The sequence below is a fragment of the Gossypium arboreum genome, chromosome 1 (assembly GCF_025698485.1).
Source record: "Gossypium arboreum isolate Shixiya-1 chromosome 1, ASM2569848v2, whole genome shotgun sequence".
NCBI lineage: Eukaryota > Viridiplantae > Streptophyta > Magnoliopsida > Malvales > Malvaceae > Gossypium > Gossypium arboreum.
In genome coordinates this window covers 2,507,511-2,521,871 of record NC_069070.1, presented here as the reverse complement: position 1 = coordinate 2,521,871, position 14,361 = coordinate 2,507,511, and the positions used below count along the sequence as shown (strand labels likewise).

At 37.5% G+C, this 14,361-nt stretch overlaps 1 protein-coding gene across 1 annotated transcript; it reads right to left on the bottom strand.

Annotated features, from left to right (window-relative positions):
• Positions 1-11,202: 11,202 nt before the first annotated feature.
• Positions 11,203-13,896, bottom strand: LOC108482063 (deoxyribodipyrimidine photo-lyase). The gene is made up of 9 exons (XM_017785167.2): positions 13,433-13,896; positions 12,911-13,254; positions 12,590-12,830; positions 12,336-12,493; positions 12,227-12,263; positions 12,070-12,128; positions 11,867-11,948; positions 11,728-11,799; positions 11,203-11,617 (listed from the first exon to the last, which is right to left on the bottom strand). The coding sequence occupies exons 1-9, from the start codon at positions 13,751-13,753 to the stop codon at positions 11,435-11,437; spliced, it is 1,497 nt and encodes a 498-aa protein (XP_017640656.1). The 5' UTR covers positions 13,754-13,896; the 3' UTR covers positions 11,203-11,434.
• Positions 13,897-14,361: the final 465 nt, after the last annotated feature.

Here is a 14,361-nt window from a genome sequence, read left to right as displayed (position 1 = left end):
TTAAAATTTCGATATTTAGGGCTATTCGACTTATATTGTAATTTTAGTATTATTCAAGATTTTAGATGTTGACATTGTTGAATATTTATTTTAAGACATTGTTGAATATTTATTTTAAGTATTAAAGATTAAATAGATAGATTTTTAAGTTAAAAATGGAAAAGGACTAAATTGTAGAATTAATTGTTGATTTTGAACAATAGGGACTAAATTGTGAAAAATTAAAAATTAAGGGGTCGAATTAGAAAAGAGGAAGCTAAATGTAGTCTAGAGTGAAATTAATATAAAAATATGAAGTTAATTGTGAAGGTTAAAAATTAGTCTAGGTTTAAGGACTAAATTGAAGAATAAGCAAAATATAGTGTGAAAATTAAAATTTAATGTGAAGTTAAAATGTGTAATATTAATGTGATTTAATTGTTTTATTTCAAAGCTAACGTCGTACCAAAATCCTCGAGTAGAAAGGTAAAGGACAAAATCGACGTCGAATAGCTTGGAAATCACGGTTTGTGTTTCTATAATCTGAATTAAATAGTAGATTATTACATATATAATTGTTTGCATATGGTAAGCATTTGAGGTGAGTACTTTGGTACTTTGGGATTGAATTAAATTCATAATTGAAATGAAATAGATTGATTTTGTATATTATGAAATATATTGATTATGAATATATGTGTATTGAGAAAATTGTGATTATTATCAAATTGAATATATGCTTATATGTGATGATATACGTTCATGAAATTGAGACATTGGTTGTATTGAAAAGTGAAATGAATCCCTATTAACTATATCAGGCAGAGTCGGATATAGATAGCATGCCATAAGACAGGAAGAGTTTAGAGATTACTTCGACCTCAAGTCGATGAGGCACTGGGTGCCAATTTGCTTCAGTTTAAACCGGTGAGACACTGTGTGTCAATTTATATAGCGCTGGGCACAGTTATTATTTCGCATTTATTTGATGAGGCACTGGGTGTCAAACTGGTGTGTTGGTTGAATTCGTGTATCCATCTGAGTCTATGTCGTGTTAATAGGAGAAAGTAAAATAATAATTTATGTGATTAATATTGAAATGGGAAAGATGAGAAATGAATATGAGATGAGAAAATATTGAAATGGAAAATATGAAAAATTATTATGAAATGAGAAATGAAATATGAAATGATGAATTGAGATGTGAAACTTGAATGAATTCAAGTATTGATCAAAGATATGAATCATGCCATTGCATGAGATGATGTATTCAAATGTTGAATGAAATGCCATTGATATATACTTATATATTTGAACATGTGAAAAATCTTAGTAGATGTGAATAATGAATGAGCAAAAATTATACTATTGAATTGAAACACATGAACAAAGCTTACTTGTCGCATTTTGCTTTTTTAAATACTTAAATCAACTTATGTTATTTAGATTATAGAAATACCACTGAGTTTTACTCAGCGTGCAGTTTTTTTTTCCGTCCACAGGCTAGGTACTGTTCGAATTATTGCCGACTCAGTAGTGATATTTCATTTTGTAATAGCATGTACCTAGGGAGACTTTTGTTGATATTGTTTATAAGATGTTGTTAACTTAGTTGCTAGTGAATTGATGGTTAAATGTGTATATGGTTGTAGTTGAGGCTATGTTGGTATGTTAGCCTAGTTTATATTTTGGTATGTGATACTTTAAAGTCTGGTAGCTTAGTATAATGCTTGGTATGTGCTTAGCTTCATATTTGGTAACTTTAGAAGTTGAAAGTTAGTTCAAATATGGTAAATGTGTTATGAATGAAAGTTTTGAATGTTTGAGGTGTTGTTGATGTATTTGAACATATAAAATGTGGTCCCAATGAGGTAAATTGGTTCGGCATATTAGATGATGAATTTGGTGTATTTTGGGCATGTTTAATCGTGTTTTGAATAGGTTGAATGATTGGTAATTGAGTTGCTTAGTGCCAAGTAAGTAGGAAACGATAAACTTTAGTTTTAAGATACTTTTGGGTGCATACGGCCTGGCTACACGAGCGTGTGTCACACACGGACAACACACATGGGCGTGTGACTCAAGTCAAAAAGTTACACGGCCTGACCACACGAGTGTGTGACCCTTGAAATCAAAAGTTTTGTAATTATTTTTTGAACTTCCAAATTGTTTCAAATTAATCCTTTCCTATTTTTAAACTATTTTTAGGGTCTTGTATACTTGTAATAGGGGCTGTAAGAGTAACTTTTACTCTACATTAGAGTAGATTATCAAACCTAAATTAAGTGCATTCCACTAACATCATTGAAGATAAATTAAAAAGATAATCGTAAACGGAGTATGGACTAATACTCTGATGCTAATAATTGGAACAATCTTGTATGTATCTGAATTTTGACATTCTAGAAGGGATAAATAGTGATAAGATTGTAGACAATGGAAGACCAAGTTTAGAAATGCATAGCATAATTTATTATTCAAATGTATAAGGATCTAGCATGAAATTATTAGATTGTCATAACCTGCCCCTGCATATTATAATGTTATTAGTTAGTTTATATGTTTATTATAATTGAATTAATTGTTTGATTTGTTACTAATGCTCGTGACCCTAATTCGACGACAGAGAGGGGTTTGGGGAGTTACATTTATTTTTTAAATATGTTTATTATATTATGCGAGGCGGGCAAGGATGGGGCGAGGTGGGTGGGGATGAGGCAGGTACAAGTGTCATGGGTTGCGCATGGGAGCCCGCAACCATGACACATTTGTGCGATCCATCAAAAGGGAAGGAGGTCATTTGGCCCAATTAGACTGGCTCGTTGCTTGAAGAGATTGAAGGTCCATCTACAAGCTCGACAAATATGGAAACATGATCTTCGAAGATATGCAATCTTAGATATGATATGTAATCTTAGAAGATATGATTTTGCAATCCTAGAGATTTGATTTGTAGATACCCTTTAATCATAGCCGTTGATGTACTTGATTTGTACCGTTGGATTTGGAGAGGCTCAACTATAAATAGAGGCCTCTCCCCTCATTGTAAATCACTTGAGTTTTTTTTGAGCAATAAGAATTCTTGAGAGCATTCACTCAAATTTCTCTCTCTCTCTTGTGTTCTTATTTTTTGTGGCTTGTTCTTGTCTCGTTCTTCGTTCATCTTGTTTGGCTTTGAATTGTTTTCGTTTGAGTTGTGTTTTTGGGAGGAATTCTGTTGAATCCTTCTTTTGTGGAAGATAGGCTGACTTAGGCATTTTTAGAACAAGAAACTACCTAAGACTGCACGGATTGTGAGGCAAGAATCCTAAGTCCGTGACAGTTAGTATCCGAGCCAGTTCGAAAGCACTTTTGAGAGATGTCGAAAGAAGTTGTTGATCAGAATGAGCCAATGAAGACCCGTGGGAGGGCTAGAAAGGCTAGTCGATCGAGGGATATGCTGTCGAGCTTGGAAAATCGAGTGGTTAGTCTCGAGGAGTCCGTCGGTGACATGAAGGAGACACTCGAAGTGGTCCTGATCCGTATGGAGGAACTGAGGGAAGATAGCAATGAGTTTGTGTTGGACACCCTCAGATCCACTTCAGACAAACTGATAGTGAAGGACGAAGCTCTTGAGGCTCTGGTGACTGCCATGAAGGAGGAAATTGCTGAGCTTAAGGGGGAGCTCAGAATCTGTAAGGCTGCCCTAGAAAATGGGATGTTCGCTTCGGGACCGAAGTAATGTCATGTGGATGTTTCAAAACCCGAGAAGTTCAAGGGGGCTAGGTCCGCGAGAGAAGTGGACAACTTCCTGTGGGAATTGGAGCAATATTTTCGAGCAATGGGCATTAAGGATGATGCTACCAAGGTAAACACTGCTTCAATTTACTTTTCTGATGTTGCTCTCTTGTGGTGGAGACGTAGGTCCACGGATGAGAAACGTGAAGGAACAGCTATTGAGACTTGAGAGGAGTTCCAAAGAGAGTTGAAGAAGCAGTTTTATCCGCAACATGCTGAAAAGAAGGCTCGTGCTAAGTTGCGTCGGCTTATGCAACAAGGCACTGTTCGAGATTATGTTCGGGAGTTCAGCGAGTTGATGCTTCAGATCTCAGACTTGAACGAGAAGGAAGCATTCTATTGGTTCGAGCATGGGTTAAAAATGTGGGCTAAGCAAGAATTACGTCGCCTAAGTGTCACCGAATTGACCGAAGCCATGGCCAAGGTAGAAAATTTCTACGATATTGGGGGAAGAAAGTTTGAAAATAACGATTCTTCCAAGCCCAAGTCGAGACCCAAAGGCAGTGGTGGGGGAGAAAAGGATCAAGGGGAAAAGAATAGTGAAGTCCCAAGGTCTAGTCAAGGTAAGCCTTGGGATAGGAAGGGACCAATGAAGTGCTATATTTACCAAGGCCCACATAGAATAAGTGTCTGTCCAAAGAAAGCCACTTTCAATGCCATGGAGGCACGCGAGGAAGCCGAATATGACACCAAAAGCCTTAACTCAATATTAGGAGGTGTCGAAGAGAAGTCAAGTAATGGGTTGATATTTGTAGACATCATCGTAGCTGGCAGAAGATTGAATGCACTTGTTGATACTGGTGCATCTGATTTATTCATGTCCAAAAAGATGGCGAAGGAACTTGGCTTCAAAATCGAGGAAGATTAGGGTCGAATCAAAACGGTGAATTCAGAAAGCATTCCCATAACGGGTGTGGCAAAAGAGATGGAACTCCAACTTGGCGAGTGGACGGGCAAAGCAACCATTAAGGTAATCCAACTTGATGATTACGATTTTGTAATTGGATTAAGTTTACTTGACAGGCTTAATGCGGATATTCATCCTTCTGAAAGTTACATGACGATCTCCGATATGAACAAACGATATATGGTGCGAATGAAAAGGAAGGGAAGCATAGAGGGAAAAACCTTGTCGGCAATCCAATTTGCCAAAGGAGTCCGACGAAATGAAGTCTCCTACCTAGCTACCTTGAGGGACAATATGGATGATAAATTTGAGGGGAAAGTTCCAAAGGAAGTGGGAGCTAGAGTTGCCCAATGGAGTTGCCCAAAAGATTGCCACCTAAGAGGGAGGTGGACCACAAGATTGAGCTGTTGCCCAATGCTGAACTGCCAGCAAGGGCACCATATCGGATGGCTCCACCCGAGCTAGAGGAATTGCGGAAGCAGTTGATGGAGCTTTTAGATGTCGGATTCATTAGACCATCTAAAGCCCCGTTCGGTGCGCCTGTGTTATTTCAAAAGAAGCATGATGGATCTTTGAAAATGTGCATCGACTACAAGGCCTTAAACAAAATCACTGTAAAAAACAGGTATCATATTCCTCTTATTGCAGATTTTTTCGATCAACTTGGTAGCGCAAGATGGTTTACTAAGTTGGATTTGCGATCGGGGTACCACCAAGTGAGAGTAGCCGAAGGGGATGAGCCCAAGACAGCCTGTGTGACTCGGTATGGGTCTTTTGAGTTCCTTGTGATGTCGTTCGGGTTGACAAATGCTCCGGCCATGTTTTGCACCCTAATGAATATGGTATTACAACCCTTCTTGGATCGTTTTGTGGTTGTTTATCTTGACGATATTGTGGTGTATAGTAAGACGCTTGAAGAGCATGTGGGATATTTAGGGGAGGTGTTCCAAACTCTACGAGAAAATGAGCTATATATTAAAAAAGAGAAATGCTCCTTTGCCTAACGAGAAGTGCCGTTTCTAGGCCATATTGTGGGAGGTGGCACGATTCAAATAGATGAAAGTAAAGTTCGAGCAATTGCTAATTGGGAGCCACCAACCAAGGTGACGGAGTTGCGGTCTTTCCTTGGATTAGCAAATTACTACCGTCGCTTCATTGAAGGCTATTCTAAGATCACTGCACCCTTGACAGAATTGTTGAAAAAGGCAAAGTGTGGGATTGAGACCCTTTGTGTGAGAAAGCATTCAACCAAGTGAAGCAAGCAATGGTGAGTGAGCCTGTACTCGCATTGCCAAATTTTTCAAAGGCGTATGAGGTACGCACGGATGCTTCAGAGTATGCGATTGGAGGGGTGTTGATATAAGATGGACATCCGATTGCTTTCGAGAGTCGAAAGCTTAACGAGACGGAACGAAGATACACGGTCTAAGAAAAAGAGATGACGGCGGTGTTACATTGTTTGCGCACATGGAGACACTATTTGTTGGGTTCCAGGTTCGTTGTATTCACTGATAATGTTGCAAATAGCTATTTCTTAACCCAAAAAAAGTTGTCCCCCAAGCAGGCTCGTTGGCAGGTTTTCCTAGCGGAGTTTGATTTTAGCATGGAATACAAGCCCGGGAGTGCCAACATTGTAGCCGGGGAGTGCCAACATTGTAGCTGACGCACTTAGCAGAAAAATGAAATTTGCAACGATAAGCCAACCCAAAAGTCCCTTATTGGAGCGCATTCAAGAAGGACTGCCCCATGATCCCACGGCCAAGAATCTGATGGAGCTTGCCAAAGATGGAAAGACGAGGCGGTTTTGGCTCGAGGAAGAATTGCTATACACGCATGGGCAACATCTATATATGCCTCAACATGGGAATTTGCGAAGAGAAGTCATGAAGGAATGTCATGATTCAAAATGGGCTGGCCATCCAGGAACACACCGCACCTTAGCTCTATTGGAGGATCGATTTTATTGGCCTCATATGGATGATGATGTGGAGACCTATGTGAGAACTTGTTTGGTATGCCAACAAGATAAGGTTGAGTTGAAAGCCCCTGCTGGTTTGTTACAACCGTTGCTCATTCCGGAGCGCCCATGGGAGAGTTTATCCATGGACTTTATCTCAGGTTTGCCTAAATCTGATGGATTTGCGAGTATTTTTGTTATGGTGGACAAGTTTTCGAAGTATGCAACTTTCATCCCTGCAATCAAGGAATGTCCCGCTGAAGAGGCAGCACGCTTGTTCCTTAGACATGTGGTGAAGTATTGGGGAGTACCACAGTCCATCGTTAGTGATCGAGATGGGCGATTCACGGGACGGTTTTGGATGGAGTTGTTCAAGTTAATGGGCTCAAACTTGAACTTTTCCACTAGCATGCATCCCCGAACCGATGGGCAAACCGAACAAGTGAATGCATTGTTGGATACGTATCTTCGGTACTATGTAAGTGCGACACAAAGGGATTGGCCGAAGTTGTTGGACGTGGCCCAATTTTCGTACAACTTACAATGAAGTGGGGCGACGAACCAGAGTCCGTTCGAGCATGCATCCCCAAACCGATGGGCAAACCGAACAAGTGAATGCATTGTTGGATACGTATCTTTGGTACTATGTAAGTGCGACACAAAGGGATTGGCCGAAGTTGTTGGACGTGGCCCAATTTTCGTACAACTTACAATGAAGTGGGGCGACGAACCAGAGTCCGTTCGAGATAGTGACGGGGCAACAGCCGCTTACACCCAATGCTGTTGCAACTCGTTATGCGGGACCGAATCCAGCAGCTTATCGATTTGTAAGGGATTGGCAAGAGCAAAATGATCTAGTTAGAGCTTGTCTACATAAGGCAAGTAAGCGAAACAAGAAGTGGGTGGATCGAAATCGAAGGGACGTGCAATTTCAGGTCGGTGACCAGTTCTTGCTAAACTACACCTGATTTTGCGACATGATAGGTTACACAAAGGACTCGTGCGACAATATGAGGGGCCATTTCGAGTTGTGAAGAAGGTAGGCAAGGTGGCCTACAAGCTTGAGTTACCTGAAAAGCTCAAAGTTCATCCAGTAATTCCATGTGAGTATGCTTAAGCCATTTCATGAAGATAGAGAAGACCCAAAGAGAAGTAAGTCCGAACGAGCACCAATAGGGGTAAAAGTTTCCTATGATCTAGAGGTCGAGAACATCGAGGCAGATCGTGTGGTCAGACGGAAGTACTATCGATCGCGGCATGAATACTTAGTCTGATGGAAGGGATTTCCAGATAGTGAGACGAGTTGGGAACCTGCTGAAGCCTTGTGGCAATTCCAAGACAAGATAGATCAATACCATGCGGAGGACGCGACGAGGGCGTCGCTAGATTCGGTGAGAGAGAATGTCATGGGTTGCGCATGGGAGCCCGCAACCATGACACATTTGTGCTATCCATCAAGAGGGAAGGAGGTCATTTGGCCCAATCAGACTGGCCCGTTGCTTGAAGAGATTGAAGGTCCATCTACAAGCTCGACAAATATGGAAACATGATCTTCGAAGATATGCAATCTTAGATATGATATGTAATCTTAGGAGATATGATTTTGCAATCCTAGAGATTTGATTTGTAGATATCCTTTAATCATAGTCGTTGATGTACTTGATTTGTACCGTTGGATTTGGAGAGGCTCAACTATAAATAGAGGCCTCTCCCCTCATTGTAAATCATTTGAGTCTTTTTTTTAGCAATAAGAATTCTTGAAAGCATTCACTCAAATTTCTCTCTCTCTTGTGTTCTTATTTTCTGTGGCTTGTTCTTGTCTCATTCTTCGTTACTTTCGTTTGAGTTGTGTTTTGGGGAGGAATTTTGTTAAATCCTTCTTTTGTGGAAGATAGGCTGACTTAGGCGTTTTTAGAGCAAGAAACTGCCTAAGGCCGCACGGATTGTGAGGCAAGAATCCTAAGTCCGTGATAATACAAGGTCATACTAACGCCTGCCCCGCCACCCACGACAAGTCTAATTTTTGTACCTGTCTTCATCTTCACCCCACCACCCACAAAATCTGTACCTATCCCTATCCAATTTGGTGCAAAGTGGGCCGGACCCCACAAAACTTGCCCCATTGACATTCCTATTTACCCCTAATTTCATTCTCATAAGGGAAGATCAAACCCCAATCACACAATTAAGAGATAAATTAATATTTGAATGGTATTAAAGTCTTTAAAATAAACATGGTTAATGTTTTAGTAATGTTACAAACAAATAAAATATCTAAGATAATAAAATTTTCTTCCAATAATAAATAGTTTATTCCATTACTTAAAATTGATAATTAAATATGGGTGATGTAAACATTATTTTTATTCATGATGCACATTCTATTTTTATATTATAATTTTTTTATCAATTGTAAAAATATGGCTAAATTTTGATGTTGTATTTATAACAGAATTCTAAAATCACCATATTTCTACAATTGATTCTTGATTCTTGCATATTTAATAATATTCAAAATATCATCAATTTTGTAAAAATATGGCGAAATTAAATTGTATATATGTATAATAGTATAAATGTAATTTCATTATTTTAATAATTTACGACTAAATAAATTTTTTATCATTTTAAAAGATAAAGTGCAATTTTACCATATACTAATTTAAAATTGTATAAATTATAAAATGATTAAAAGTAAAAATTTTCATTTTAGCCGACCTCCTAAGTCTACCCCCTGTGGCTGGTCCTTATCGAACAATCTAGTCAATAACTCCCCAAACGTAGTGATGTTATAAACTAACCATTTAGATTTTAACCTATAGGATATACAATAACTTAATATACAATAACTTAAGTTAGCAGAGACTCAATAATAATGATGGTAGTGGTCGATTAAGTGTTAATTCAATTGGTATGGGTATTGTTATCAATGTAGGAGGACATGCGTTCGAGTATACTGAAGCGCATTATCGATAGTTTTAGGCATTATTTCAAAAATAAAACTACATGATTGAAGCATAATCTTTTCTTTAGCTTAGGACTACATGATTGTTCAGCCTTTCTTGAATAAATTCTCCCATGAATACATGGTTCACAAGCTGGTCCATATCATGTATACCTCTTATTAACAACAACTTCATCTTGTCTCTTAGATTTTATTTTTCAAGAATTACCCATCTTAATTCAATCTAAAAAGATGGTTGGTGAATTTAGATACAACAAAAATCTCAAATTCATTAAGAAAATAAATCAAAGATTACATAAAATTTAAGCGAAATGCCAACATCCATTGTAGCCCTAGAAAAATAAATTTAGTTCATGCTAATTAAAAAAAAAAAAAAACAAACACAAAACCATGGAGTTTCACTATCATAACTATCATAAGAAAGGATGTTTATATAAGAAAAAAAATTAAGGATGTTTGAATTTGTCTAGATCAGTTAGTTAGATAGGTAAGATTGGAAATCAGTTAAAGTATTTGTCTGAAGAATGGTTTTAAATCAGTTAAATTGATAGTCGACACGAATCAATTGAATTGTGCTTTTTATTTTTTATTTTTTGAATTTCTTAATGTTTTGTAATTGGACGCGCAATGCAATTTTAAAAACATTGGAAAAAGGGGAGTTAAGGTAGACATGTTAACAGATAAAGTTGGGGTTCGGTCCTTAAAAAAATTTAGGACTTGACTTGAGCTTGGTCCAATTTGATCAGTCAAAATGACCTATTCCATTATTCAAAAAAAAAATTTAATTTTATATTAGGTTGTATTCTACTATGAATTCTTGTACTTTATAAAAATTGTGAAATTAGTTCATGTACTTTAATTTGATATTTTTAATCTTCGTATGTTTTAAATTTTAAAATGTTGATCCTCGCCAAATAATAATAGTTTATTTTCAAATTTTAATATGGCATTAACATGTGTAATATCATGTTAGTCTATTAATTTTACATACCACTCATTGAAAATCCAATTAATCGATTAATGACGGTGATTTGCAACAAAACTAGAATTTTAAATTTTAAAAATTACACTGGCTGAAATTGATTGAATTAAAGTACCCAACACCAATAATAAATTTAAACTTTTATATTATTTAAATGAAAATATTTTAAAATTATTGCCCAATATGACCAAAGCGAGCGGGCCATCGAGCCCATGAACATGTGTAAATCAAGGTTCTTTGCCTTCCTTTTTCTTCACTTCTTCTCCCTAGCAAATTTATTGGTAGTTTGAACTGTTCTTGAAAATTAAAATAGGGACTTGTTTAAGGACCTTACATGAAAATAAACATACTAGTCTAAGGGAGCTTTTAGCATTGGAATTTCACATTCAATGGGCTCATTAAGGGGGTAAATGCTAGCAATGAGTGTTACAGTTACTCCAAGGCGAAAATCAAACTCTCAACCACCGGTTAAAATAAAAGAAACTCTTGTCATTTCACGTAACTCCCGTGTTTATTTACCTATTACCACTACAAATAATAAGCACTAATAATCACATGCAAGATCTTGAACTACACCAACACCATGACATTTTATGTACAAATATTTATAAATCACAGATATTTACTAGTCTTAATTAAAAGAAAAGTCATTTCAAATTAGCTTAAGCACAAACTATTCCAAAATTCAGTACATCAAATGAAAAATCATAACTAAATCATACATTTCATGAACTAATAATTATTTGCACTTCCTACCAAACCAACAAAGCCTAGCATGTCATTGTCATTTCTAACACAATATGGTTAGTGGTACTACAGCCATGGAGTTTAGATAAAAGAGTTTCTCAACAGACAGGCCGCGACATGTTAATGTTGTTCGTTGCGCGGCTGCTTTGTCTTTTGACCCACCGGGCTTTCTGCTTTTCTCTTCTTGATTTCACCGACTAGTCTCTTGACATAAGCTGTGTATCCGTCAACATTGAATTTCCTTTTGCATCCAGCATAGTTCATGTATCGTATTTTCCCGAAAACGGGTCTTTCTCGCCATCCCTAATTTAATTGCCAGTGAAACAAATGTAGGATAGCACGAATGAGAAGGCAACTAGAGGCACTGTCATGAATCAAACCATAAGACAGAAACTAAAACAACAAAGACAAACCTGGTCGTGCACGCCGCATATTGACCACATGCAACCAACGTAACCATTTGGATCCCTCCCATCAATTTCGTACTGCAACGAAGAGTTTCATGCCACTTTTGCATTGATATCAAGGGAAGGAAAATGTATCATTACTTACCTTGTCATTTAGATATATGCATATTTCAAGTGCCTCTTTAGGTCCCTTTGTCCACTCCAGAATCTTTTTTGCCCAATACATGCTGTATATGGTTTTGAAATTTAGAACAAGCAGATCCCAAATAACCGAGAAGAGATATGCAAACTACATTCTCAACTTGTAATAAAAAAGAAAAAAGTAGAGTTTATCGAGAAGTCACTTGCCGCATAAAGCCGTGCATTTTCCCATAATGAACCATCTCAAGCTGTGAAGCATTCCAAAGCTGAAAATAGGGGCAGAATAATAAAAACTTAGAGCGAAAACAAAAACAAAAACCCTCGGCATAGCAAAGAACACAATGAAATTCAACAGTTTGCTTACGGGATCAGCCGTTTGTGCCTTCTCCAATTGCTCCATCCTACAAATTCAAGAGTTATTTGCAATTCACTCAAAACAGAGTGAATGATCAAGACAACAGAAAACCACTCACGTGTAAGTATGTTCTCGTTTATCAGACGCATGGTCCATCAATGTCTTTCGTGCCCATTCCCATGCCCCCTGCATAGTATCATAATTCGGCTGATAATAGCAAAAGTTATCGGCAAGTTCTCTGCGCACAATCAACTCTTCTAAAAACGTATCAACCGCCTTCAGCGTAGCAAGTAAGATGAAACAATGAACACCATGGATCAGACATTAAAAAAAGCAAGCTATAGAATGATAAGAGAATCAATTGCTACAAACCTGAGCATTAAGTTTCCGAAAACCACGTGCCTCTAAGGCACATCTCTGTGCAGATATCTGACCAAAATGCAGATAAGGAGACAAACAAGAAAGAGCTCGCGGTTTTAAAGGATTATTCCGGTCCGTACTATAATTCTTCAACCTTTTTGTCAAGAAACCATCTTTATTTCCCATCAATACTTCCATTGCTGCAGTTTCTCCGGGTTCGCACCATTCAATTTCAGGTACTTCAGCCCCATTCCTGGCCATAAAAAAAAATCAGCATTATCAACCCAAAAGTAACTCTCATCTCAACTCCACCCAAATGTACAAATTTCTAACCTCAAAACATCGGCAATGAGACCATCCCAATCTAAAAACTGATCCGTTGCATCGTCCCATTTCTTATTCGGTGGTTGCAGAGTCGGAAAATCGATTAAGTACTCAGGAATCAGTTTATTTACCTTACCCCTAATTGTCTTAGCACTATACTCCAGCTTATCCGATGCAACCCAAACAGGAACTACATTATGAGCATCAATCTCATGTATAGTCACTGAATCACTCACTCTTTTACAAATTTCATCTTTACATTTTCGAATCTGCCTTAATGGTGAGAAATCTGTAACTAAAAGTGAAGCTTTACATTCTCCAAGAAACTTTGGTATTGTTTCTTCAGCTGTTCCCTAAAGTATAAACACATAATTCACAACCTTTTACATGAACAATGCTAATAAAGTCATTCATTTAATACACAATTTACTTGAACGTTCAAAACAAATTGGTGAAACACTTTGGACTATAATTGCCAAAACCCTAAAACAAAAAATGGGTTTAATTAAAAAAAACCATAAAAACACTTACTCGAAACAAGAAGAATGGAATCTGAGTATGTTCAATACTTTTCTGTAATTGACGTAAACCCTTAAGCATGAACCCTAATTGCCTTGCTTTAGCCCCTAAGAATTGATCAAAAAGATTGAAAGCTATAGCGACGGGCACATTGGCCTTGTTGGCTTGATCAACGGCGTGGATCAAAGCCCAGTTGTCTTTCAACCGTTGATCTCTAAACATCCAGTACACAACGGGACCATTTTGCGGTGGATGAGACCCTTCCTTAAGGACATGAATCCGACCCAGTTGTACGGAGGTTGGTTTGGTTGAAGCTGAAGGTAGAGAAGCCATGGAGAGGATAAAGAGGGAGGGAAGCGAAGGGCGTTTGCTAAAGTGCGCCAGTAGGGTGGAGGGCGTAGTTTAGCAAGGCCGGGGGGGGGGATTGATTGAGGAAGAAGAGAAATTGGAGGGAAGCTGGCAACCAGATACCGTTTGAGTTTGTGGTTTTGAAACGATATACGTGGATAAGATAGAAATATGACACGTGGCACTTAGTCACGAGATAGACTTAATTTGGTTATTAACTTTACGCGCGAACTATAGACTTCAACTGTTTTTTGATATATAATTATAGTTAAAATTTGCCACAAGTCCCTGTAAGTTTATAAATTATGAATTTAGTCCCTGTACATTTATTTCATAGAATTTAGTCCTTTACTTTTCACATTTCAAAATTCAGGTCCTACTGTTAACACTATTAATTTTTTTGGTTAAATTCAAGTTAATTACAAAGTCATTTTTTAATTACATGACTACCAAGTGAGTATGTTTATTATTTTAAAAATGTCATAGCAGCAAATTTAATAAAAAAAATATCATTGTTAACAATTTGACCTAATTTTAAAAACCAAAAAGTAAAGGGACTAAATTCCATGAAATAGAAGTATTTGGACTAAATT